Genomic DNA, 27,689 nt, shown 5'->3' with positions numbered 1-27,689 from the left:
AGATCTCTGTGGATGAAAGAGAAGCACAGTTTAAGCCACGATGTCGCTAACGTTACTGCATGCAACATGTTCAAGAGTCGCGATGGGTTTTAACACTTGGCATCAGTGTCTCGGTTGTCATGGCAGCTGTAACTCCATATGTTTACAGGAATAGTTTGACACTTTGCAAGAAAGCAAACAAGCGTATTTCCCCAGAGAGTTGGATGAGAAGATGGATGCCATTCTCATGTCTGCACAGTAAATGAAGCTACAGCTAGCAACAAGTTGGTGTTTGAAGTAGTATCTCATGTGTCTGACTGTTTGTCTAACCTCTACCGGTCCTTTTCTGCTATGCTTAAACCGGCAACACTTATAACTATCACCTTTTATGTTTCTATGTTAGCAAACAGTTAGATACTCACACATACAGCACACACAGCGAAACATTAGCATCCATCTCTGGTCGTGTTTGTGTCCGCCATGGATGTATTGAAGCAACACTATGTAACTTTTCCCGCTCTGGTCCCCCTACAGGTTGTCTCATTGGAACTACAGCTGCAGCTAAAAGTTACATAGTGCTGCTTTTAGAGAACGGTGTCCACCCATAGACGGTATACAGGCGTCCACCCATAGACATAGATAGCCCTTAAGTGTCCACCCACAGACAGTATATAGGCGTCCACCCATAGACAGTATATAGGCGCCCACCCATAGACAGTATACAGGTGCCCACCCATAGACAGTATATAGGCGTCCACCCATAGACAGTATACAGGTGCCCACCCATAGACAGTATATATGTGTCCACCCATAGACAGTATACAGGTGTCCACCCATAGACAGTATATAAGTGTCCACCTGATGAATGTCCAACATTCGCGCTCTTTTAGCTCTGGTTTTGATTCCCACCAACTCCTGAGGGAAACATCCGGCTGCTCAGTTACTAAATGCGGTTAACCAGACGTACGTAACCAGTTCAACTTCTTCCTTTAAGTCTTTTCCCGTGTAAAACTGAAAAAAATAAATAAATACTGTTTGAAAACAGTGCAAATGAAGCAATAAATCTCACTTTTGTGTCCCTTGTCCAAGTTTTCTAGTCTGGTTTCTTCTTCGTTCCATTGCGTTGTACCCATATATGGTTGTACCAAACCCTAATGTGTTCATTACTGCCCCCTGTGGCCAGATGGCGGGAAACACCCACTGGTAATTTATGCTTGGTGAGAACTGCAGTTGCCGCATGGATGTATAATATTCAATATAGGGCTGCACAATTAATCGCAATTTCATCGAAATCGCAATATGGACTAGTGCAATATCCAAATTGCACGAGGGCGCAATATTTGTTAAAAGGCAAAATACAGTATGTGTCAAACCATTCTGAATTAAGTATTGCGCGGCTGCAGAGAAGTCCCGGCCTAGAAATTGTATCCTACAGACTAAAGAAAAAAAAAACCTTCTTTTGGTACAGATCCTCGCAAAAAAAAAAAAAATCACCAAAATGATCATTCCCTCCAATATCGTGCATCATATCGCAATATCAGTCAAAATTATATATTTTCCTCACATCGTGCAGCCCTAATTCAATAGCCATAAGAAGCAACAATGAGCACACATTTTTTCCCCACACATCTGAAAAAAGAAACTTTTACAAGCGACACATAGGTCAGATTTATTTATCAGCGCTGGCAGGTGGATTTTTTAAATCTTTGGACAGAGCGAGGCTAGCTGTTTTAACTCTTTATGCTAAGCTAAGCTAATCGTCTGTAGCTTCCCAATTACTGCACAGACAAAAGTGGTATCTAATCTTCTCATCTAACTCTCGGTAAGAAATCTAATGAATGAATTTCCCCCCAAAAAGGTCAAACTATTCCTTTTAAATGTAGCCATGGTACTCAGTGCATGACTGCTTAAATACAGGAAAGTGTGTTTCAGTTAAAAACAGGTTTGACACACAAAGTAAGAAGAGAGGTATAAAAACCACACACACGCACACACAACTCCAGTAAGTGAATAAACTCGGAAAACAAATGTCTGAAGGCAGTGGAAAGAGAGAGACTCTCTCAGGTTAATAAAATGACAGTAAAAATAAATATTAACATATGATCTGGATGTTGTCAGGTGTGGAGAAACAGGAGGCTGCGTCGGTTACCAGCAGATGGCGATGAAGCCTCAGACTTCAGCTAACTAACTTCGATATGCTGCATGGAAAGGTTTCTGCATTATGTATCCAAACTACATAACCTCCACATGTGCAGTTAGTTATACGTGTGTGTTTAAATAGGGGGATTTCCTCAGTATTATTTTAAAGACCCCATGAAACATCAATTAATCTGTAGGTGATTTTCTCAAGTAATCCATTAATCGTTTAGTCTACAAAATAGTTAAACATGTTCAAGGTGATCATGTTTTGTCCAACCAACAGTCCAAAGCAGCAAATTGTCACAGAGTAATGAGTTTAAAGAATTGATGGCTTAAATAACGTCAGATTAAATTCTCTGCTGAATCGTTCCAGCTCCGATTAGAGTAGAGATCCATACAATAGATTTTCATCATCTGTCTGAAACACAGCCAGCTTTTTTTTTTTTTTTAATAGTTTCCTTTTTTGGTCATATGCTTTTGGGTCTTGAAGAGTAACTTAACGGTAATGAATCATCACAGGATGATCACAACGGAGGTCATTATTATTCATCACAGGGAATCCCTCTTTATATATTAAAATATTACATCCATCCATTTCTCTATCTCAAAAGAGTGACAGCACAATCAGCCGATCACGGAAAATGACTAAAGCTAGATTCAAGTAATGGTTTATATTTCAATTGGTGTGTGAATGTGTGTGTGTGTATATATATATATATATATAATTTTATATATATATATTTTTTAAATATATTATACAATACATTTAGCCAAAATACTGTCCTGGTTTAAATGGCATCCTTGGAGGAGGAAAAGCAGAGGATGCACAAGTCAACAGATGTTTCTGATGAATATTTATCTGAAAAACTACAGCGGTGTGTGCTAATATTTCCAGTGTTGGCATTTCCAAGTTTACTTTGTATTTCTGACCCAGCTGTGCTGAGCTTCTGAGCCTGTGTGGGCTGCAGGTAAACGCTTTGTTTGGAAAACATACAAACATGAACTCTCTCACTCACAGCTACAGCATGCTGAACTTTCAGAGTTCAAGACTCTCAAAGTCTGGCATGAATACAGGAAATAAAAGATTACGTCGCTCCTATTATTAGAATTATGTTCTAAATTGTGCAATTACATTTCCCATGATGCTTTGTGTGATGTACACAGGAAGTGTAATGTCATCAGAGTAGGTTCTGGCAAATTGGCACCATTAAAAGTATGCCGAATTAGCGGTTAGCAGTTCCTGTTTGCAGTGTACCCATGGACGTACACACAACTATCACTGGATTACTTTGATACTGAAGAAAACTTAAAACATGTTACAGGGAGCGTCTTTTTTTTTCTGTGATTTCTAAGTCGGAGATCGACATCGGCGATACTGGCATCCTCTGGAAGTTTAAGTCACACTGAGTCTAAACATATTTTAAGTTGAAGCAAATTTCGGCAACCTGGCGCTAATTGCCTCCATGAGCCGCTGCTGCTCCAGCTACTGACCGTGTTAAACTACAATAATTAAAACGTCATGTTGTTTTCAGAACAGATTATGGAGATTGGATTTGAGTTTTATATCCTTCCCCCAAAATCTTCTCCTCTTGTTATATCATACTTTACTCAATATGCATCTTATTAATTATTTCTAAAGAGAAAATGCTAAAACAGGCATGTCTGATTTGCTAAATACACTAATCAAAGTGTTTGCGTTCTTTCCACCAGGATGATGAAAATGACCCAACTTAGCAAATGCAAGTAATAGTTTTACATTTTGGGAAATACGCTAATTTGTAGTTACAGCCAGCAGCTTTATCTCTCAAAATGTCAAACTATGCCAAGTGGGATTTGTCCTATCCTGCATGACCGTTCAGGCATTTTATGCACTGAAAGATACAGTAGAAATGGTTGTCACGTAGTTAAATGTAAAAGTGTACAGCACACGTGTTCAGTGAAGAGTCTGAATGCTTACCGTGTCGTTGAACGCGAGAGAAACGTAAAGACTAAAAAATACTCACTTCCTAAAACAAACCCATCACAGCAAGCTACAGTACGACTCTGACATGTAGACTGACATAATGAGAGGTTAGAGGTTGTATCCTCGCCAACAATGCCACAGCAACGACATAAAAAAAAAGATTAGTGGTCCATCTTTACAAACAACACAGAAGTATGAATAAAAAAAAAAAAAAAAACATACTTCTGAGCGGTTTTTGATATAAAAAAAAAAAAAAAAAAAAATCAAGGGTTTTTGTTCAAATTGCACCAAGGTATGTCCAGGTGCTTTAACCCTGGTTTGTATGCTTGTTTTCTCTTCGTTTTGGCTCCACGTATCCATAAAAAACTTCCTATAAGCCAAACTAGTTTTCCCAGTCCGTGCATGGGAGGCCTTCGTCCTCCGACTCGGACTCCGGCGAAGCCTCTTTGATTCTCCTCAGAGCCTCGTGGATGCTGCGGGTCAGAGCGTCGGCCGAGTGGGGGAAGCCCTTGGCGTGACGCTGCTGCTCTGGCCGGGTCCGCACCTTCTTCAGCCGGACGCCCTGCCGGATCTGAGCCAGGATGTTGTCGGTGTCGTCGTCCGGGTCGGGGGCCAGGACTCGCAGCTCGGCCTTCCTCAAGTGGAAACAGCCACGTTTCAGAGAGGCCAGCACCTCGTCCATGGGGGAGCTCGCTGCAGAAACACACCGTTGACACAGTTAGCCTCGTATGCAAGGTAAAGACTTTTTAGAATGCAATTTAATACCCGTTTAATGATCACACCAGCCACAAGTATGATAGAAAACCAGTAGTTAACCTAAACACACTGCCCACTAGGGCTATGAGATATGAGGCTAGATATCGTCTTAGAGTTTGGATATCGTAATATGTGTTGTCTTTTCCTGGTTTTAAAGGCTGCATTACAGTAAAGTGATGTCATTTTCTGAACTTACCAGACTGTTCTAGCTGTTCTATTATTTACCTTTACCCACTAGGTCATTAAATCATTTCTGGAGATTATTTATCAAAAATCTCATAAATGTAAATAACATTTTGTTAAAAGCACCAATAATCAACCATACAATGTCGTCGCACTATCGACATCGAGGTATTTGGTCAAAAATATCGTGATAGTTGATTTTCTCTATACCGCCCAGCCCTACTGTCCACACTTCTATGACACAGAACTGGATTTAAATCATTAACATATCTCTTTAGCGATTATAACTTTAACAACTTTAACCAAAGACTTTTCATTTATTATGATACTAATATTAGTTTATTATTATTGTGAAAGATGTGAGTTTTCTCCTCACCTCTCCTCCACTGAGACGAGTCCAGCGAGGCCGTCTTCTTCAGCTTCTTCCTCGCCGTCTGCAGCTGACTGCTGTCAAAGAATCGGGGGGAGAATGGAGCCAGGGGCAGAGAGGAAGATTCAGACTTGCGTTCATGGTGCCGCACTGGGCTGGGATTATTCTCCCTGCCCTTACCCTGCTGCTGCTCCTCCGGGGAAGGAAGTGGCGGAGGAGGCGGGGGAGGTGGAGGAGGAGGAGGAGGACCCAGGGAAAGAATAGATGGAGAGTCTGAAAGGGGAGGCAGTGAGAGGAATGGAGGTGAAGAGTCAAGATTTCCGAGTTCAACTGTGGGTAAAGAGACGCTGTCGCAGCTGCAGACATCGGGTGGAGGAGGAGCAGAGAGTTCTGGGAGATCGGAGATGCAGTCGGTCTGAACGCTGGCCGAATGAGTGCTGGGCTGTTGTCCGGCTCTCCTCCGGCTGTGAGGCTGACTCAGACGCAGCCGGCTGGACTTCAGAGTCACCTGGCCGGGATAACGCTGATATGGAGAGTCAACAGACACCAGGATCAGTCACGGGTCAAAGGGTACTCTTCAGAAGAACTTCAGAAGAAGCTGATGGAGCTAAACATTAGTGGATGTCTGGGTTCTCACCTGTTTGAGGCTGCGAAGTCTGTCCAGAGTCCGCTGCCTCTCCTGACTCACTCTGGCGTTGCTCTTGGCTTCATCATCTTCCTCAGCTTCACCCCCCTTTACAGGAAAACAGAGTAGATCTGATGTAGTAACAAGTGTGAGTGTTTGGTTTGGTGCAAAACAATATGTAATATACGTAAATATTACACTGCAAGATGCCCCTTTTTTCCTCTCGTTACTTCCCGTTTACCATTATTTATCATTTAGGAGTTCCAGCTGCATGTTATACCGTTAATGTTCATAATAAATGATGTCTTGTGTGAAAAGAACATTTCAAAAGATCCAATTCATGTAACAGAAGTGTCCTTTCATAGAGGATACGGTGTTCTCGGTCATTTTTTCTAAACCCCACAATAACAATAATCTCCTCATTAAAAAGCCAACTCAACACATTACCTTCAGACAACCAAAACAAGGAAGCAACTCACAGCTCAACTCTGGATACAATCACTGTCACTATCACTATTAATGGCTAGTCTCCATTTACTACACCAAAGAGTCCTAAAACTAAATTTGCAAATGCGTATACATTCTAAGTACACTATCAGATGCAGCCCCAGACTCCAAATGCTAAACATTTGAGTCTTACCTGTTGCAGTGTCTGCCGGGAATCGCCATGGCTACCTTGTTGCTGTTGTATCTTCTGGTTGTGATTGACAATACAGATTTCCTATTCAAGAAGAGAAAGCACAGACGTGATGCACTAAACTTCCCCGTGGAGCCGTTTGAAAAGACTTTCCAGAGGTGTCTTCGTCGTCAGTGCTTACCTTCTTGTTTTTGAGGTAGACTTTCTTGGCAGTGATGCGGCCCCTGCGGGCCTCGAGCTGCCGTGTCCTCTGCTGTAGGACGCCGAGTTCTTCATCTCGGAGGGGGGACGGTGGGGTGGCAGGATCTTCTTCACCCTTCATGGCATCGGGGCTCTCAAAGGCATCGTAGTACACCACCTCATCCTGTCGCTCTGGGACAACAATCAGAACAGATTCATCAAAATGCAGTTTCTAAACACTGGTACTGTACAGGTTCTCAGTTTATATAGCTGGTATAAAGAACCAAACAATAGTTCATTCAGCTGTTAATGAGCTACCTGAAAAGCAACACTTGTAGCCAGGGTTCGAATTACGTGGGAGCCAGTGGGAGCTGAGCTCCCATAGAGAGAGGATGAGCTCCCATGAAAGCAGTAAAATCATACACCTGTGGGGGTCTCCAAAAATCATCAGCACCATTATTTAACTCACAAACACTCGGAGCTCTGAAGCAGACCTGTGCGTCGCTTAGTGTCCACTCTCGCTGTAGAAAACAGATGAGCAGCGCGCCCTCCGTCCGTAGTCTGTACAGCTTCAGGTTTATAATGGACGCGCTCTGCTGTCGACATGCTGCGGCAGATTTCGTAGTTTCGGTTTCCCACCTCCGATGTAGAGCGGCGTACAGCCACTTCCCTAAACTTTCGCTCATTCAGAGACCAGAGTCTCAAACGGGGCTCTGAGTCTGTCAGAAGGTCTGAGATCTACCGTAGGCCTATCAGCAGAGCAATCACGTAATGCACAGCAGACTATGGTGCAGGTAGATTATTTTCTGAAATATAGTGACTTTATTCTTTTAATAGCCTATCATCACTTTATTTTTCTCAAAATATCACGACTCCTCCAAATCACAGAGAGCACAGATGGGATATATTTTGAATGTGCACAAAGTTTTGGACATGAGCAGTAATCTTGCTCAAACACATCTGAAATATTACAGTCCAGGAGTTCATTAATCCATTAAAATGAATAATGTATCATTGAGGTGAATAATTGTCATATGCACATTTAAGGACGTTATTTCCCCAACAAAAGATGCAAAAGAGGAGGGAAGAGTAAATTATAGGCTACATGTGTGCTGACTCAGATATAATTAGAAAAGTCGATCTACAGGAGAATAAATAGCAATACAGAATGCCTGAGAGCCTTATTGTAATATATTCCATTATGTTTTTATATTTGGATTGTAATCTCTGTTTCTCTTTACATAAAGATATTTGCAGCATACATTGATTCAGAAAAACGTAAATAGGTGCATAAACATTCACCAGAATGCAGGAAATGAAATGTTTAATGCTCAAAATTTGCTGTTCATAGACTACTTTTTTTTTTTTTTTTTTTTTTAAAAAGAGACCCCCACAAAGATGAAATCATAATTCGAACCCTGCTTGTAGCTGTTATTCAAAATCCAAATTAAAGTTACCAATTAAATGTTTTGCTGGCCTTTTTAACTAGAAAACTTAAATTAGCAAAACGTGGTACACGTTTTCTGTTTGTGTGAGATTTGTTATGGTCCCTGATGAATAAATGTAATAAACTAAACTAAAAAAAGATCAGAGTGGGTTCAAAACATTTACTGTGTTAGTTAATCGTTAATTTAATTTTCAGTTATGCAGAGCTTCAGCACTACTAGATTTGTTGAAGCCAATAAAAACACAATGCAGTACAAACGGTACATTGGCCAATATTCATCTTTTAACACTAACACAATGGATTTTTTTGATGCCTTAAATTAGTTTTTAAAGGATTATGAGTTAGATGCGTGCTGAATGGCATGTTTTACAGTTGAAAAATACATTTGTCAGTTCTGTCTGGCATCTTAAACATTTCTGTACTGAAATTGTTTGTTACCTATCAGCCCATTTATACTCTGATATCAATTTATCTGTAATGAGCACAAATCGTTTGATAATATCAGCCAGACAGATGCCATTAACAACACAACTCTGTTACATGGAGCCCTTAAAGAACAGAACAGATGCTCACCTGTCATTTGCCTCCGTAGACTCTGCAGCTGTGCAGTGAGCAGCAGCTCTTCACAGCGCAGCACTTCTGCCTGAATATCATACAGCTGCAGCTGCAGCTCGTAGTACAGCGCCTCCAGCTGGTCCAGACGCAGCATGGCTTCCTCCCCACCTTGCAGACCCTGCATCTTGAGGCCACAGCACAACAACACACAATGTCAATCATCATTACTCTACCGCAGACCCGGGGGGCATATGCCACAGGCTGGGTGAGTTTGCACTACTTCCTGTCTGTGCATTTGTTTTTAAACACAAGTGGATACTGAACCTGAGACAGTGTTCCTGTTCTCTCTCTAAGGGCTGAGCTACACCACTCCAGCATACAACATGTACTGTAAACATGCAAAGCAAAGTATTTGACCCCAACAGTAATTCCCAATGAGTCATCTCCACAGGATGTTTTTCACTGCATTGCAGGATGTCTGAGCCATGAGGTCATTTCTCTCTCAACTCGCCTATATCCAAGTGTTTGTGTATGTATGTATGTATGTATGTATGTATGTATGTATGTATGTATGTATGTATGTATGTATGTATGTATGTATGTATGTATGTATGTATGTATGTATGTATGTAATACATATACATACATACATACAGACTATTCTGCATTATGAGTACTTTTACTTTTGGTACTTTAAGTATTTTTTGAAGCCAATACTTGCATGCAGTTTTACTAAGATTTTGAATGCAGAACTTTTACTTGATAAAGAAGGCCGGCTCCGTTATTGGCTGCAAACAGGACACATTTGAAGCTGTGGTGGAGAGGAGGTCACTGAACAAACTGTTATCACGGATAACCCCGACAACCCTCTCCACCCCCCTACACTGGTCCAACAGAGGAGCACCAACAGCTTCGATGTCGCACAGACAGCTACAAGAAATCGTTCCTACCACAGGCAATACAACTTTTTAACACTTCATCACTGAGTGTTAGATAAGACTCATATATATGAGTCTTATCTAAGTGCAACTTGCACAATAGGTTTACTTAAATCTTTATTAATACTATTTAAGTAGTTGTAGTTATTTATTATTTTTTACATTTTTTATTTCATGTATATATTGTATCCTATTATTTCATGTATGTGTGCCTGATATTTTGCTGCTTTAACACTGTTATTTCCCATTTTTGGGAACAATAAAAATCTATCAACTTGTAACAGAGTATTTTTAGATTGTGGTATTGCTACTTCTACTTAAGTCAGAGGACAGACAGACAGAGACAGACAGACAGAGATATATAGATATATATAGATATATATAGTATTCTTCCACCTCTGGTTATTGTGGCTTTGGACAACTCCTTGTGTATCACAAGCTTTTTAAGAACCTACACTTCTGATCTACATCAGTGATAGACTTTCTTGTACTTTACCTCCTCCTTTAAGCCATGTTTCCTCTGTTCCAGGCAGATTTCCTTGGCCCTCATCAGCTGCAAAGTTTCTTTGGAAACCGCGTACTGCAGCCGCTCCATGCGTTCAACCGCCGCTGCCCACGCCGACTTGCCAAACTTTCTCTGGTCAGCACGCATCCGCTCATTCAGAGCTGCAACACAGAAATAAAATGGGGCTGCAATGATTGGTTGATTAATCATTTAGTTATAAGTTAAATGGCAACTATTTTCATAATCAATGAATCCTTTGGAGTATCTTTTTAAGGTGTCGGCCTCTCCGATGCTAGGTATTTTCTGCTTCTCTCTGTTCTAGCTCTATTTAAACTAAATAGTTTGGATGATTGAGTCAGACAAAACAAGACCTCTTCATATTTTCATTTTCTAATGTTTTATAGACTGAACGATTTAATCAAGAAAGTAATTTACAGGTTAAACAAAGACTGTAACCATCAGTTGCAGCCCTACAATTGGAATCTAAAAGCAATGCTTTAGAATGGACTAGTGCCTCAACTCAGGCTAAGTGAAGCCTGCTCCATGCCTAAACAGAAATCAGTTGACGTGTTTCCGAGCAGCTCATAGCTGAGATGGTTTGAGGATTTAAATACTTTTGGAGGTGTGTGTGTGTGTATATGTATGTATGTATGTATGTATGTATGTATGTATGTATGTATGTATGTATGTATGTATGTATGTATGTATGTATGTATGTATGTATATATATATATATATATATATATATATATATATATATATATATATATATATATAGATATATATATATATATATATATATATATGTATGTATGTATATATATATATATATATATATATATGTGTGTGTGTGTGTGTGTTGGGGGACTTTGGTATGTAAGAGGTTGGAGATCTGAGACACATTGCTACGTGGAGGATAAACTTCACTTTGTTATGGAGTAAGCATACAACACAAACGTTCAAAAGGTCACAGCGAAGACAAAAGCCCCACACTGCTTTATGAAGGCAGGAAATGCCTCCTTTCTGTGTTTACCTTTCTGTGCCCTAGTCGTGGTTTCAAAGAACTTGACAGTCAGGTCTTGTATGGAGAGAACGGCAGCGTGAGCCTTCTTCTGCCACTCCTCATCCTCTTTCCTCAGGCTCTCCACTCGGCGAGGACCCAGGCGCTCCGTCTCCAGCGAGATCTGATGGGGGGGAGGGGAGGGGGTCAGACAGGTTGTTGAAGCAGGTCCAACATACATTTGCTTCAGCACAGATAAACAAAGTTCAGCCAGCACAGATCAGGGGTTTTCAAAGACCCCCACCAGATCACCACTCAGTTTATATATATTTAGCATTTTTGTTAATCCTATTATTAGATTTTTGTTTTACATCTATTTGGTAGATATTTACAGCCTAGCTTTTGGTGGATGCAAACAGGAAGTGTAATGTTGCCATGGATTCAGTGAGTTAGCTTTGTATATTTGTTTTACATCTGGGAAACTGCTAATTAGCTACTAGCAGTTTTTGTTTACAGTGTTACCATGGATGCACAGACAACTATCACTGGAATATGTTGATACTGTAGGAAAAAAATTGTGATGATTCTCATGCACGTTGTTAAGGTACAAGATTTTTATTTTGAAGATGTGAAAGGGTAGAGAGAGGGAATGACATGTAGCAAAGGGCCACAGGTTGGAATTGAACCTGCGGCCGCTGCGGCAAGGACTGAGCCTTTGTACACGGGGCGTACGCTCAACCAGGTGAGCCATCCAGGCGCCCCAGGGTCCTTTTTTACGTATGACTTCTAAGCAGATTTATGGACGTTCATTTGCGAAATGATATCGTCGGAAAGTCACGCTAGGTCTAAAAAAAATATGCGTCATGTCTATATGTTCAGATTTGGCTGAGTTATGACTCCGTGAAGTAGTACTATTGACACAAATTGTAGGAATCTGGGTTTTAAATCACCTCCATGAGCGGTCTGTGACGGCAGGCCAAACTACAATAACCAACTTCCTGTTTTAAGAACACTTGCATGCATTAGTCCCTTTCACCTCAAATAGTATCTCCCCCTCCCCCCTCCCCAACCCTTTTCAACTCTCCCCTAAAAACCCCTGGTACACTACAGTCCTACACCAGCACGTAATACCAGCACGTCACAGCAGATGGGGGTAATGGCGATGCCTGGCATTCCTGTGCATGTTTATGTTTAGAGTGACACTAACTTTTAGTGTCCTACTGGGCTGGTGGAAAAAGAATCTCTGATAACAAAACAGGACAACTCTGAATACACTCTAGAGGGAGTTCATGTTACATGGCACAACATCACATGTCAAGTTCACTTTTCAGCAGTTCGTGTCAGGCCATGTGAGAAAGAGTGAGAAACAGAAAAAAAGTTGCCAGTGAAAAAGCAGTGCCACGTGGAGTCCTGTCCTGGCTGTTGACTAAGAACTGAACCCCCCCCCCCTCCTCCTCCAAGAGGAGACCACATGGAACAAAATGTACACAGGGCCTCATGTACATAAAGTCATATATTAATAGCTCAATGTAAAACAGATGTGTGTAGATGCTCAAAAATAAACACTAACAAACCTTAAATGCCTTGATTTATGTCAGCCAGCATACTCTGTGTTTTGGTGTGTGTGTGTGTGTGTGTGTGTGTGTGTGTGTGTGTGTGTGTGTGTGTGTCACAAGAACAGGGAGGGGTTTTGGGGTGAAAGTGGGAGCGAATGGGGGAGGAGAGATTACGTCAGAGACCAGAAAGAAAAAAGTATTGGACATAAAACAAAACAAAACAAAAAAAAAAAAAAATCACTTTAGGATAAAAAAGAAAGAAAATTAGGGGAAAAAAAAAAAAAAAAAAAGAACTCATTCCAGGAATGGGGGGAAATCAAAAAGAGAAGGATTATGTTAACCCAATACTTAAGCAGTGATCTCATTGTTCAGGTATCCTTTAACAGAGAGTATACAGTACCAAAGCACCAACATGTGAACACATCTGAAGAAGAGCAGGCTCCAACATTTAGGCTAACACCCACAGAGCACCAAATGGCAGAGACATTTGCCGTCAGGAGAGCTGGTGACATGTCACACTGCCGTTGACACACCTGTTGTTTAACTTCTGTGCATGCTGTTGTTGTCAAACTAAAGCAAACAAACCATCTGGTATTTATTAGGCTTGTGTATTTATTAGACTGGTTTTATGCAAAGCAGAAAGCATCCATGCAACCTGGTCACTAACATATTCAACACAAGTCTGAAATGAATGCACTCCGATTAACATCAAGGCTGCAGCACAAGGTGATACATGCAGAGAGAGAAGAGAGAATAACCGTCTCGTATGTGCAAAATCAATTTAATAAACTAGGAAACCGTGTGAAAAAGCCAATTTAAAAATATTGCGGCGATCAATCGTCTCAAAGCTCTTCTCACAAGAGGAGTATGTAAGTAGTTTAAAGGAGTCCACTGATTCAGCATTGCACTCTTTCTATACCACTGTCAGTCTCACGATTGACAAAAAAAAAGGGATCAAAAAAGATGCAGCCGAGACAGACATAATTTGTATGGTGCATTCTTCGTCCTTCAAAAACCTGGCACCTACACAATACAAAATAAATCTCAGCGTCAAAAGGAGGCCGCTACGATGCAGAAAAAGAAGAAAACATCTGTTGTGGAAAAGAGGGAACAGGTTCAACAGAATTGTGTAGAGCTGATCTGCAAAACAGGCAAAGTGACATATTTGTACAAAAAGAGGACAGTCCCATTTTTGTGAGTAAAAATAAAGCACTGGACCGAATAATAAGATGATATGATGGAATATCACCTATAAAGCACTTTCTCTCACCTGTCACCCAGTCCCTGACCTCATAAATAATACACAATGCAAGCGTTATTTATTCATCACCACTCCTAATCATACAGTGGGAGACAAAGACTGAGGAAAGATGAGGTCACTGAGAACACTGTTATATACCTAAATGATGATATGGAGTCAAATATACTCACAATTCTTTAATAATTTACACCTGTAGTACCTTTTTTTAAGCTACCAACCTGTTTTTTTTTTTTTTTTTTTTTTTTTTTACACTTCTCTTCTTGTGTACAACTTAAAGCAGGCAGGAAGCGACGGGGGAAGAACTGAAGTAATTTGCTTGATTTCCTTTAACACCTGTGGTCAACAGTCAGTGGTGACAAAACACAGACGTGTCAAACTCTGAGAATAGAAGTCACGGCATCTCGGCATAGAGCTACATCATTTGCATATTATTTAATAAGGTGTGTAAAATCTGCTTGAAAGCTGTAGGTAAACACAGCAGGTGTTTAAGGGGCCACCATGACAACCGTTGCCATTTAATAATGCAGTCGAAAAGTAACTGGAGCTCACTGTGGTACAATAGTATCTCAGACTTGTTACAGTGAAACCACATTTTTAATTCATGGCTGCCCTCTGACCTCCCAGGCAACAGGACACCGCTCCAACACGCTACAGGGCCGTCCAACAAAGCACCATTCACCAAAATACTCAACACCTTTTGTCGTCGATTGATTCATCATTCGTTCACTGCTCCATCTGCTCCTTCATTCACTGATTCAGTAAAGCTCAGATGTCTACGATTGAGGAGAGTCGAACGAGTTAAAGAGATAACATTTTACTGTAGAGCTGCGACGATTTATTGATTAGTTGATCGATTTTTCAAGCAAAAAAGTTAAACATTGTCAAGTTTCAGCTTCTCATTTGTGAGGATTGGCAGCTTTTCTCAGTTTTGTAATGATAATAATAAAAATAAAAAAATAATGTATTTATACAGCACAATTACAATAATACAAACATAAAAATGGAATAGAAAACCCAACAATATATGGGATACATGTGATATATGTGATAGTAAACTAAATATCTGTGGATTTTGGACTGTTGGCTGGACAAATCAAGCAATGTAACGACTGTGATGGACAATAACAGATCATTTGATAATGAAAATAATTGTTAGTTTTAGTCCTAATTCACTGTACAACTCTGAATACAACAACATTGAAATATCACAGCTGAAAAACACTTTATTAACTTCTCCTAACCTACAATATAACATTCTCTCTACTCTTTGATGCCTCTCGTTGATTAAATCTCAACTCCTGTCTGGCTTTTTAGCTTGAAGCACTGTTGGCTTTTAAACAACCTCACACGTGTCCATGTGTATTCACACTTTCAGATGAAGTCAGGATAGCCTGAAATTCTATCAAGCAACCGATACTCTGCTGCTCTGGTCCTTTTCACATCAACACTGCCACATTAAAGTAGAATGCAAACTGCATGTAAATTACAGTAGCATGTGTCCCAATTCCCAACACCCTCTGCTTCCCTTTCGCCACAAAGCAGAGGATCTCCACCATCCCCTGACTCATCAGTTTGGGAGAAACCAACCGCCTCTGCCGACATCAAGGATTCATTTGCATACAGCTTTGTTTTCAGCTGTTGGATCGCCCCGAGGGGAGCAGGTGGTTGAGCTGGAAACTTTGGCATCGTACAGAGCTCAGACTGTCAGAAAGCTTCATAAAGCATAAAGTCAGAAACATGCAGAACAGGTTAGAGGGGGGTGGACACCTCAGAGGTTTTAGGTAAACGCGACTTGAAACGTCGTTTCCAGCAATTTAGTAATGCAGCTCTATAAAGTTGGGGGACTCTCAAGACACCTAGGCCCAGATACAGCACAAGGTGATTTCCTTTAACACCTGTGGTCAACAGCTAGTGGTGACAAAACACAGACGTGTCAAACTCTCTGAAAATAGAAGTGACGGCATCTTGTGTGGTAAAGTGCTGGGATCACAGCGTGGATACAATCATGGTGGCACCTTATCTTGTTTGGTTAAAAAGTCTGAAATGAACGCACTCCGGTTAACATCAAGGCTGCAGCACAAGGTGATACATGCAGAGAGAGAAGAGAGAATAACCGTCTCAGTAAATTGGGTTAGGGTTAACTCGAACCCAATTTACTGTCATAAAACACTAAAAAAAAAAAATCAATAATTTTATATTGATTTTATAATATTATTTAATATAATATAATCGTATTGATGTTCAAAACACTGATTAGATTTTTTTTTATTTATTTTTTTTATTTAAGTTTTGGGCATTTCTGCCTTTTTTGGACAGAAAAGCTTGAGATATGAAAGGGGAGAGAGAGAGGCGAAGACATGCAGGAAAACCACCACAGGCCAAACGGCCACCTAGATTACATTTTTTTTTTTATTGTCAGCAAATCTCATGAAAAGACAAACACCAACAATGTGTTAGTCTGTCTCTCACTCTTTGACTTCCCCAGCCTGTTTGTTGCTAAACTCACTCATTTCTACTGGTAAATCTACTGGTAAAAAACAGGTCACGAATATACTGTTTCATTCTTAAAAAAGGATAAATACTATCGTAAAAACAGCTGGACACTGTAGTTCTTAGCAAATGTCCGTCAAAATGGAGGAAATAGTACATTTGTTGGGTACTATTTTTAGCAGCGGATTAATCTTCATTTGGTGCTCTGGTGAGTATTTGTGTCAGCAGGACGGTTGGGTATAAATAAACTACAGTGTTTGTGTTCATGGTAATGAAGGAACATGTCAGCCAGTGCAACAGTGCGGCTCACTGACGTGTATTTAAAAGTTTTTGGATAACTTGTTGGGTACATTCATTGTTGGTTTTTGTCTTTTCATGGCATTTATTGACAATAACAAAAATATCAAATATCACCAGACTGATCCTTTAAGAAACAGTTGCTCCATAAATGTTGGTGATTCAGTGAAATTTCTTAATTTAGATCAGCATCCGCCCAAGAACCCAAATACTAAAACACACCCACACAGTCACTTGCGTTGGTTAGTGACAAGATGTTGGATGAGCATGCTGTGTGAGGAATGTAGTTTAGAGATGGGAAAGTACTCGCAACACAACAAAGGGGTAAAAGACAGAGTGTCTGAAGAAGGATACAGAGACAGCATGTGTCCAGTTAAACAGCACTCAATACTGTATTACATAATATCGAAGCCTGCACATGTTGCACAGTCCAGTCAAACTTGATTCCCTGACCACTCGGGAAAAGTGAAGACAAGAAACAGACATTCTGCTCATGTTTTTTCTCACTGTTGGATAAAGCTGGTTATTTTTGCCTTCCTATCACTGACTTTCTCCTCCGTTGTGTTATTTCTGACTCGCTGGATTGGACTCCACCTTGAACTCATGAAGTTATGTGGAACAGAGACACCGGTACGCAGTGGTTATGGGTTACGGTGAAGTACAAAGGCTGTGTCAGAAATCACTCCCTATTAACTACAGTATATAGTGCACTACATGTACTGCCTGTCATTTCACATGAGTGTCCAACTTCTGTTCTATATAGTGCTCTAAAATATTCCCACGATGGAACGGAAAAAAATAGTGTCTTTGGAGAGTACAATTCTTTCTGCTAACAGTCCCACAATGCAAGGTGCAGTCGTGTAATGCTACAACTGTCAGTGATGACGTGAAATGATGATGATGATGATTCACAAGCGTCCGACATCGCGATTTAATGCCCAGTATAGAGCTCAAACTGTGATGTGCACAAAGGGAGAGACATGAGGTGAAAGGGACTGGTGTGTGTTGGTGAAAACAACAGGAAGTGGTATAATTCTAATTTAGTCAAGTCTGAACACACAGACAGGATTACACACGTACTTTTAGATTCAGCAGGACTTACACTTTCCGAGGATATCATACTCTTTGATGTGCATCGCAAATAACAGTCCATAAATCCGCTTAGAAATCATAGAAATGAGATGCTTTTTATAGCTGCAGAAGTTGCCTAAGAATGATCACATTTCTAGGTTTTCGTCAGTATCAAAGTAATCCAATGATAGTTGTCTGTACATCTATCTGTATATTGCAAACAGAAGCTGCCATTAGCTAATTCGGCATATTTTGAAAGGCCAATTTGCCAAAAAGTAAACAAATATGGGCTAAAAAAAAAAACAAATCCTTGGGAACATTATATTTCCTGTTTACAGCGCTAGTTGTCTACCTTAATGGATGTTACCTTTCCTGCCTGGTTGTTAAACGAGTAAATGTACTTTGAGAGTGAAGTATTCTGACCTATTGACCCCAACCAGGCATGTGTACCTCAAAGAAACAGTAGAGATTACCCTGTGGGTTTTCTTCCCTCTTCAAGCCTCTAATGAAAGAAAAACAACAAAGATGGAGTGGAGAAAGAGTGTGGAAAACAGAAGAGTGTGCTGAGGCTGCAGAATTACCGAGTGGTTTAGTGGCTGCTGTAATAATACTCATGCTGGTTGTTAAGCCGCTCTGAGCGGAGGGGGAAAAAAAGCCTCTCTGGCTGATCCTCTGCCCTCCACAGCCCCCAGATGCAAAGCTACAGGGTAGCACAGACCGGCTACCATATCATCATCATCATCATCATCGCTGCATGATTCCTCAGCAACTAATGTCATTACAGTGGGCTTAGGAGGGTAGGAGGCTCAAAGGAGGACATTACCATGCAGTGGTTCAGGGCTCGTTGCCCAGCACTAACCGTGGCTTTTAAAACCACAAGAATAGCATCATAACTGGCGGAGTACGCTGTAGCAGAGAGGCAGTCAGAGTGTGTTCCCGGACAGACCAGTTAGCCGGCTACAGTGAGGTCTAAACCTACTTAAATCAAGCCCTAAAACAGATGGTATTTGTATCTGTGCTTGTGTGTATTACCTTAATCTGCTGTCTGCGCAACATTGCCAGTTCCCTCATGTCCCTGAAAGGCTGAAGCAGGTAGTGGTAGAGCTGAGTTGTTGCCTCCAGCAGCTCTCCATACGCCTCGTCCTCCTCGGGGTACACCTGCAGCAGCTCCACCATGCTGTCCATGGCTTTGTGTCTATCCAACACCTGGGACAAAAAAAAACATGTAGAGGAAAGACTTAGCAGGGAAATAGGTACAGGGTACGCGTGTTATTTATATTTTTCTTATGGTCAACAAAGTCCATGAAAAGCCCAAAACTAACAATGTGTTTTGTGTTCGGTCGTCTTCTTCCCCAGCTAGTCAGTCTTTAGCACTCAGCGCAGAGCCTACTGGTTCCTACTAAAGACGAAAATCTTTGCTGAAACTATATATCGATAAGTTGATCAACAGAAAATTAATCTGCAACAATTTTCATAATCATTGAATGTTTTTTAGGAGTTTCTTTTAAAGCAAAATAAATGCTAAAAGTTCACTGGCTCCAGGTTCTAAAATGTGACTATTTGCTGGATTTACAAGCCAGTAAACTGAATAGTTTTGGGTTTTGGACAGTTGGACAGACAAAACAAGATATTTGAAAACATGAACTCGGCCTTTAGGAGATTATAACAAGCATTTTTTTTTAACAAACCAAATGATAGAGATGTATACAGTATAGTAATCTGCACTTTAAACCTTTCCTTGGCAATAAGACCAGCATTATCCGTTAAACTATATCAAAGTTAATTTTACTTGAGAACCCAACAAGGAGGCAGTCTCTGCACTACAGAATAGTACAGACAATGACCTAACGAAAAGCTCTCTACAGCTGCTTTTTATAATACCAAGTAAAATGTAATAAATCATGATACAGAGTAGATGTCGTCAATTGTTATCTTGTCAGAGTCGATGACGTCTCCCCTATCTGGTCTGAGAGGGCATGTATGCCCTCAGGAACACACCGTGCTTAGACAAGGACAAAAAACAGTGGCTCCCATGTTATCTCGTGAGTTCAAGCAGTGATTTGGTTTCTTAACAATAGCCACACACATCCACAATTAATTTAACAGAGAGAGAGAATATAATATTATTCTATGCAAACAGTTTAATAAATAACAAGAGGGAAAGTATGTATCATAATTTCCTAACAATATATTACCAGAAAATATTGTAAGGGGTACAACAAAAGAGCCTTTTTAATAGGGTTAGTTAAATAATACCAAAGGGTGGATGCTAGCTTTTCTGATTTTAAATGGAAAACTGGATTTCAGTGTGTAGCGAGTCTAATTCAGGATTAAAATGAGTCCTAAACAAAAGCTTTTTCAAAGCTCAAGAAAATAATCCAAACCTAATCTATAAAAGTGAGATTTAAGAGTGTGAGAAAATCTCCGTATGCATGTGTGTGGTCAGTAAGATATCATAAAACATATTGTTTGAGTGCAGTACAATGAGAACTAATTGGCCCCAACTGTTGCTGATTTGTACCATATGTCCTGCTATCCACAGAGTGCTCATTGTTCCTGAGATAAACACTATCAAAACAGCTATTGTACACACAAATACAATTCATCTCCCAGCTCTCAGAAACCAGTAGCTCCAATTCATACAGCACAATACTTCTCCTTCACTTCTGCCTCAGATAATATTGAAATATGCCGCCACCCAATCTTCGTCTAAAGCGGCGAGTAAAGTGCTCTTCTCTCTGCAAGGCGCTATAGATATGAATAGAGACTCTTATATTAACTCCAGGCTGCCTTTCCAAAGCCCTCCACGTTGGGGATAGACACTGCACGATTCAGCTCGAACACTGCTCCTACTGTTTACCTTGGGCTGTGTCTCCCTGGTAACCACTGGCCAACCGTACACCGACTCCCTGCCCCTACAGTCGCCGCTGACCAGGAAAACCCCTGGGCTAAATGAGCCGACTCCTGCCTGGCCACGAGCTACGCAACTTCGCCAGCAACAAAGGATTGAGTTATGTGCCATTTAACTTATGAAACTTTCACAAACAGCCCGCATAAAGAAATCTCTGAAAATGGATTTTCTTTCACTACTTCCTTTGATGACCAAGCTGTTCCTTTATAATGCACCATTCCGGCTGTAATTGTATTTACATAGTCAAATCTACTTGTTGATATTGAAAGGCAAGAAGCCAGAGGGCCAATGAACGTTTGGTATGTGGGCTGATGAGCCAGCACTTGAAAAGGCAGCAGGGTGACCCGTCGAAATAATTAGTTGACCAACTGATTAGTCGACTGAGAGAAATTAATTTGCAGCTGCTTTGTATTCAACATTCCCCTTGTCCCAGGTTCCCAAATGTGAGGATCTGCTTTGGATTTTCTTTGGGGTTTGGACTGTATTTTGGACTGACAAAATACAGAAACTACAATAAAAAAGTTACCAAACATTAGTTATTGACGGCTGTGGAGACATTCCTGGAGACTAAGTGCACGACATTGGACTAAACTACCATGGTTTAGCTCAGAACTCTCCTGGTCACTCCAAATTCTGGTCAATTTCAAAAGCACTATCTGGGCCTCTAGACCTGGTTATCTTTTCACATAGTTGATGTATCATTTGTTTAAACCCCTGTCTGTCTTATCATTTTTAACTCGGTTTTTCATTGCAGTCTGGTGACTTCATGGCAATGGCATTCATTGGCGCTTTATTCAGTAAAAGGCAGCACATGTGGTCTCATACCTGATTTAATAAATTGTATTATTGAAAAATCACCAATATTTCTTTCCGTTTTTTTCCAAACAAAAATACTAACTAAAGAATACGAAAAAATGGCTGAGCTATAGGGGTGAGTGTGACATTAAATGTAGTTTATTTCTTACTTTTCCAAACTGTTTGAAAGAGGTCATTAAAATATAGCCGATCTTGTGTATAGACGATCTACACAGTCTGAACGAAAGCACTCCAAAGTGCAACGAGTACATAATTACAGGAGTGGTCTGAGCTATAGTATAGACATTGCAGCCCTATCATTAATCTAACTTACAGTTTGTCGGTACTAAATCTGCGCCGTCTTGCTGGAGTACTTTTCTCTCTGCCTTTTAATTCAAGTATCTCACAGGAGGAGCGCGCCTTGACTGTGATCAGAGCAGGCACTCTGTTTAACAGCTTTTTGAATGAACCGAATGCTATTTAGGAGACATAAGATGCAATGTGATTCTAAAAAGGGGAATACCAGTAATACCAGTTATCTTTATCACTCGATGGTAAGGTTCTTTGCAGAGCTGCCACCACCTGTGAATCAACTAAATTTGGACCTACAGTTAAAATCATATGACCAATGTGGTCATATGATTTTGCCTATTTTCCTCTCCAAAATATTTCATGTAGGGATGAATTGCATAAGAGGATTAATTGGTAACTGTAGCCAGCAGAGGCATATAATATTACTGCTCTCAGCTCAAAGATAAACACAGAAGTAGTGTAAAAAAATATGTTAGTGAGTAACAAATGAAAAAAAAAAAAAATAAATAAAAAGACTACCTGCATCATGCATTTACGATGACAAATCACAAACTGTGTGGGCACACACACATTAACCCACCATAATGCAGTAGTAAATGAACTGCCTATAGAGTGAGGAAATATATGTATGGGCATTACAGCTGAAACCATTATTCGATTCATCAAAATACCCTTTCGACAGAAGTTTTAACCAGCAAATATTTTGATAATTGTCCGTTTTTAAGCAAAAACTAATTGCAAGACTCTCTGGTTGCAGCTTTTAAATGTGATCTGTGTATGAACACTGAATATCTTTAGGGATTAAAAACCGAATATCTTCAGGGTTTGAACAGTTGGTTGCACAAAACAGGACATTTAAATATAGGCTATTGTCAACTTACAGGTCTGGAAACATTCTTCACTGTTTAACATTTTATAATCCAAATGATTACTCAAGAAAATACTCAGCAGATTAATCAATAATGAAAATAACTGTTGCAGCCTTAACGTGTGCATTACATGCCAGGTTTACAATATACTCACACTTCTATGTTGGATACCAAACACTGCAGAGTAAAGCATCAAGCCTGCTTTAATAATGCTGTTCAAGTTCATCCACCGCTCATTACTAAAATTTTGTTAATGTTTAATCAGCTTTCACACACTTTACATTATCATCACACAATAACAACTTCAAAGCAAAGCCATTAAAATGTAACTATTAGCTTGCAACGTGACAGGTTTGCTGTAGGCAAGCCTAATTCTGCTTAACAACAGATAAGAAAGCCACAGACAAGTCTCTGGTGAATGATTGACAGATACATGCCCTACATCTGTGGAGTGTTTTCCACCAGTCTGTCGGTTTGCATATTTGGCCCGGTTATCATCCCAAACAGGGCTGAGATTCCGGCTGCATCTCGTGATAAGTTGAGATAAGAAAACACAACACTGATTCTCCAGCTGCTCCATACACACCAACTATCCAGGGTCCCTAAAACCACCATAGCAGCGATGGGTGCCGGGCTGCAATACTAAAATCGGTTGTGATGACCTTTTTGATAACAGGCTCTAGTAGTTTCGCAATATTTTCTGTTGCAATACGGTATCGATACACAGACGCCAAGTATCAATCTTTTATTATATATGTGTTGGTCAGCTTGTCAATCCCATTTTGCAGTGAAGTGAGATGAACAAACAGAGAAATGTATGTTTTAGATAAAACAAGATGTTGACAAAGTTCATTTGAAATTGGGAAACATTTGAAGTTGGAAAAAAGGTAATAAGTTGCAATATATATATATATATCTCAGAATATTGCAATAGGTTTAAAATCGCAATAATATCGTATCGTGACATAAGTATTGTGAGGCCTCTGGTGATTCCCACCCCTAACAGGCACTACTCACAGAGCCAGTGGGCATCTTAAGTAAAGCTCTCCTTATACTTTCTTCTAATCACATAATATTTTAATCCCAGTTTGTAGGCTCTTCTTCAAGGTAGCAAGTGTTATGAAGGAGCTGCATGAGGTTTACAGTACATAAAGTACAGGAATTTCCCCAGTGTGGGATTAATAAAGTCTATCTCACCTTAATGTGATGGTTTTCTTTGGAGTAATCGTTAAAAATGAGTGAAAATGTCCTTTATAATTCCCTACAGTCCAACGTAACTTGGTTAACTCTCATCTTGTTGAATCGAACAATCTTTAGTCCAAAAAGTGTCAGAAAATTGGACCAAGCCCTTCCTCAGCTGTTTGCAGTGGGTCATTCAGTTTAACAAAACAACAAAGGAGGTGAAACACTGCCTGGGGCTTTGTCTCCTCTCAAAACACACACAGTGACTGTGATCATTACCGTGATTCTGTTTACACTTTTCAGTAGTTTCTGCAGTAAACTAGTTGGGTTTCACACTCATGTCTACTCTAACAGCTAGGTGATATTTGCAGTGGTGGAATGTACATTCACCACTGTACTGAAGGTACTTTACTTGAGTATTTCCATTTTATGCTACTTTATATTTCAACTCCACTACATCATAGCTCTAGCCTGACAAGCCAGACTCACATCAAGATGTTGGGTCTGGGAACTCATCATTGGCAGGGCTCAATCCGAGGGGCGGGATAAACGGTTGTCTTTCAAATTCCCTCTGCACTCATGGCCAACCAGAGCAACGCTAGTTGATAGATTAAACTTTTGCCGTATCCGGTCGGCAAAACTCCGAACACAGCTTGCTTTTTTTAAGAATGACTTCAGTGCTTAACTCTCTCTCTCGACTAAGTCCTCCAGAGTCGCAGCTAAAGCCGATTCAAAAGGCCGCTGTTCGCCAGCAGCAGCAGCCATCGTCTTTGTTTTCAAGTAGCAGGGAATCCACGCGGAACCATCGCAACTCTGCCGTCATTATGTTAAGCCCGCCCACCGACTCTATACACGATGTGATTTGCCTGACCAGAATTTGGTTTTTCCAGCTCGCAAGCACACAGAGAGTTGCTAGACTGATCCTGGCTGAAAATTACATTTGTTGCCACTAGGGTGTGTCTAGATTTCTAGGCTATCGTATCTCTTTACTGCACTAAGTTTGTCTGACAGGGTTAGTTACTTTTCAGATTACAATTTTTCATACCGTTCCTGTTCAGTAAAACCACTTATCTCCAAATTTGGTGATTTTGAATGTGAATGTTTGTGACTGATGTGCTGGAATTTCCAGCTTTCGAACTCATGCTATGTAAATTGTGGTACCCCAGGTCTTATTCAGGTCAGTGTCCAACAAAACCTCATAACCTCTCCGGGAAGAGGAGTTGCTTTGTGCCTCCACAGACGTAGCAGCTGTATGATGAAGGCCATAGGGAAAGTAAACACACAACACATTTTGTCTGTGTTGAGATATGTGGACGCCCACAATAGCTTTGTTTGCATTGAAGGTTCAGCTAAACTTAACGCCTCCACCATGAGTTCAAATACACCTGCAAGAAGACCGGCACATCAGAGAGTTGGGACGAAACCTGCCTCGAATTCATCAAAACCTCCCGAACATTCTGAATGTATGTGAAATGACTTGTGCTGCTCCTGAGTTTTTTCTTAACAGTAAGCTGAAGGATGAAGTGTTTATGTGCTGAATTAAATCTCCTACCTTTAAGCTAATTAGTCTTTAAAAAGCCTTTTGTAAAACACTGACAGAGAACATTGTACTGCACAATGAGTAGGCAACTTTTACTTTAAGCAGATTTTGCGGCTACATACTTTTACTCAAAGTTTTGAATGCAGGACTTTTACCTGTAGGGGAGTATTTTCACTGTATGGTACAAGTACTTTTACTTAAGTAAAGGATCTGAATACTTCTTCCACCACTGCCACGTTCCCTACAGACAAATTTAAACTTCTTACATGTCTCTTCAGCTGTCTGGACTATCACGGAAACAATCTCAGCAGCTGTGGTGACACATTATTTTTTTAAGTCCGCCTCTAATTGTTCTCCTGTTTTTTCTATGAGACTCCCTTCAAACTGTTCAGCCAACTAGAGTGTGGTGGCTGGCCAGACCAGATCATATTACAAGGCCTGTGAACGTGCAGCAACAGATGGTAGATCACAGGGGGGGGGACAAAGGAAGAGGAGGAGAATTAGCAGGCCATGAGGCACAATTATGCTCCAAAAACTACATGCTCTCTGCGGTTGTCCTATAAAAAAAAATAAAAATAAAAAAATAAAAGTGTAAAATGTGCTTTTTAAACATCAAGTACCAAAATATTCATATCACACCTGCATGCATCTTATTCAAAACAACATGAGGACACAAGTTAATTCACCTCTTGCATGCGCCTCTTGGCCCTCTCCAGAGCATCTTTATAGCCTTTCTCCCTCAGCTCACTCAGGCTCTCGTAGTACTCGTCCGTGTCCTCGCTCTCGGAGAAAAGCACCTCTGAGAGGATCTTCCAGCCGCAGGTGTCCAGGGCATGACCCAGGTACACCTGCAGCTGGTAGCACAGGGCGTCCGTCTCCCGCTGCGACACCCCTGAGGCACCGAAAAGCACCGACCACACGCCGGACTGCTCCTCGGGGAAGGAGGGTAAACATGGCTCCAAGTCCGAGTTGACGGCGCACAGCTGGAGGTGGGCTGCCTTTAGGTCCTGGAAGGAGAACACCCCGGCCCAGCTGAAGTCCTCACGACCGCTGCTGTCACCGTACCCGTCCCCTGGGTCAGCATCATCCGCAGAGACCGGGAAATCCGCTGGGTCCAGGATCTCGATTTCCATGACTTTCGGTGTCACAATATCCCAGGACCCTAATGTGGGACTGACACACTCTGATGTCTTTGAACCACCGGGTTTTAAAGCATTTTTGTCCGCAACAACAGCCTTAGTTGTGGGCTTCCCTTTAGGGGCAGAGAGTGGTCTAACTTTACCCGCTTGGCAGACTTCATCTTTCTTACTTTTTGTGTGTTTCTCTGCCACGGAGGCACCGGGGGAAAGAAGCATAGCGCAAGCGGGGGCACCGTCAAGGAGCGGGTCCAGAAGAAAAGTAGTCCGTCTCTGCACGGTTCTGTTGTGGCAGGTTATGGCGAACTTCCCCTCGATTTCGTTCCAGGCCACGATGAAGACAAATTTATGCCTTTCTTTTTCGTCGAAGACTCTGGGTCGGACGGACACCCACTCGGACTCCAAGTTATCCTCCATCGTGAATGACATCTCATCCAGCCAGTGAAAAAAAAGACAAGATTAACGTTAGCTAAAAGAAGAAAAAAAAAATCTGATGTCGAAGCTACTGCTAGCTACGGTTAGCTAACGTTAGCTAGAAAAGTAAGATTTAGCGCAGCTGAAGCGAATGAACCGACTAGCTAAATTAGGAGGTGAAACAAAGGCTGTCCAGCTTTGTTTACCCGCTGCCAGCTGCGTGCGAGCTGGAGAAAACGCAGCTAACGTCGGTATCCCTCCACACGCTCGGATTTGGGATCCAGACATGAAGAAGTTCAAGCGGTCAGACTCGCTCGAACACAGCAGCGCAAACGACGGACGAAAGTCTGCTTGATAATGTCGGTTGTCATGACACCTGGCCGTTTACCTGCACCCGATGCTCGCGCTGATTGTGTCGCTCTTTGTCCGCTCGCAGACAATCGGGCTCTCAGTGTCACGTGTGAGCTTCTGTTTACAAGCAGTCAAGGTGCGTGTTGTCAAATCCGGGGAGGGATTTAACTGGTGCACCCCACACACACATACACGGTGTTGCGTTCACGTTCCATGAGGAGAGCAGT

The 27,689-nt window shown here is 41.0% G+C and overlaps 1 protein-coding gene across 1 annotated transcript; it reads right to left on the bottom strand.

Moving 5' to 3' along the window:
- Nucleotides 1-2,527: 2,527 nt before the first annotated feature.
- On the bottom strand, nt 2,528-27,689 carry jmy (junction mediating and regulatory protein, p53 cofactor). The gene is made up of 10 exons (XM_031317897.2): nt 26,248-27,689; nt 18,985-19,158; nt 11,311-11,461; nt 10,269-10,438; nt 8,853-9,018; nt 6,834-7,024; nt 6,656-6,736; nt 6,028-6,123; nt 5,397-5,913; nt 2,528-4,774 (listed from the first exon to the last, which is right to left on the bottom strand). The coding sequence occupies exons 1-10, from the start codon at nt 27,124-27,126 to the stop codon at nt 4,464-4,466; spliced, it is 2,736 nt and encodes a 911-aa protein (XP_031173757.1). The 5' UTR covers nt 27,127-27,689; the 3' UTR covers nt 2,528-4,463.

The sequence above is a fragment of the Sander lucioperca genome, chromosome 14 (genome assembly GCF_008315115.2).
Source record: "Sander lucioperca isolate FBNREF2018 chromosome 14, SLUC_FBN_1.2, whole genome shotgun sequence".
Taxonomy (NCBI): domain Eukaryota; kingdom Metazoa; phylum Chordata; class Actinopteri; order Perciformes; family Percidae; genus Sander; species Sander lucioperca.
The sequence above is the reverse complement of the archived record's forward strand: the minus strand, read 5'-3'. Positions and strand labels throughout refer to the sequence as shown.

Bases quoted from the DNA above. Each gene is read 5' to 3' on its own strand.
- jmy (XM_031317897.2), bottom strand. From the start codon at position 27,126: ATGTCATTCACGATGGAGGATAACTTGGAGTCCGAGTGGGTGTCCGTC. The intron at 11,462-18,984 runs GTAATACACACA...CCCCCCCATCAG, and splicing joins TGCGCAGACAGCAGATTAAG to ATCTCGCTGGAGACGGAGCG. The intron at 4,775-5,396 runs GTGAGGAGAAAA...GTGTTTCTGCAG, and splicing joins CTCGTCTCAGTGGAGGAGAG to CGAGCTCCCCCATGGACGAG.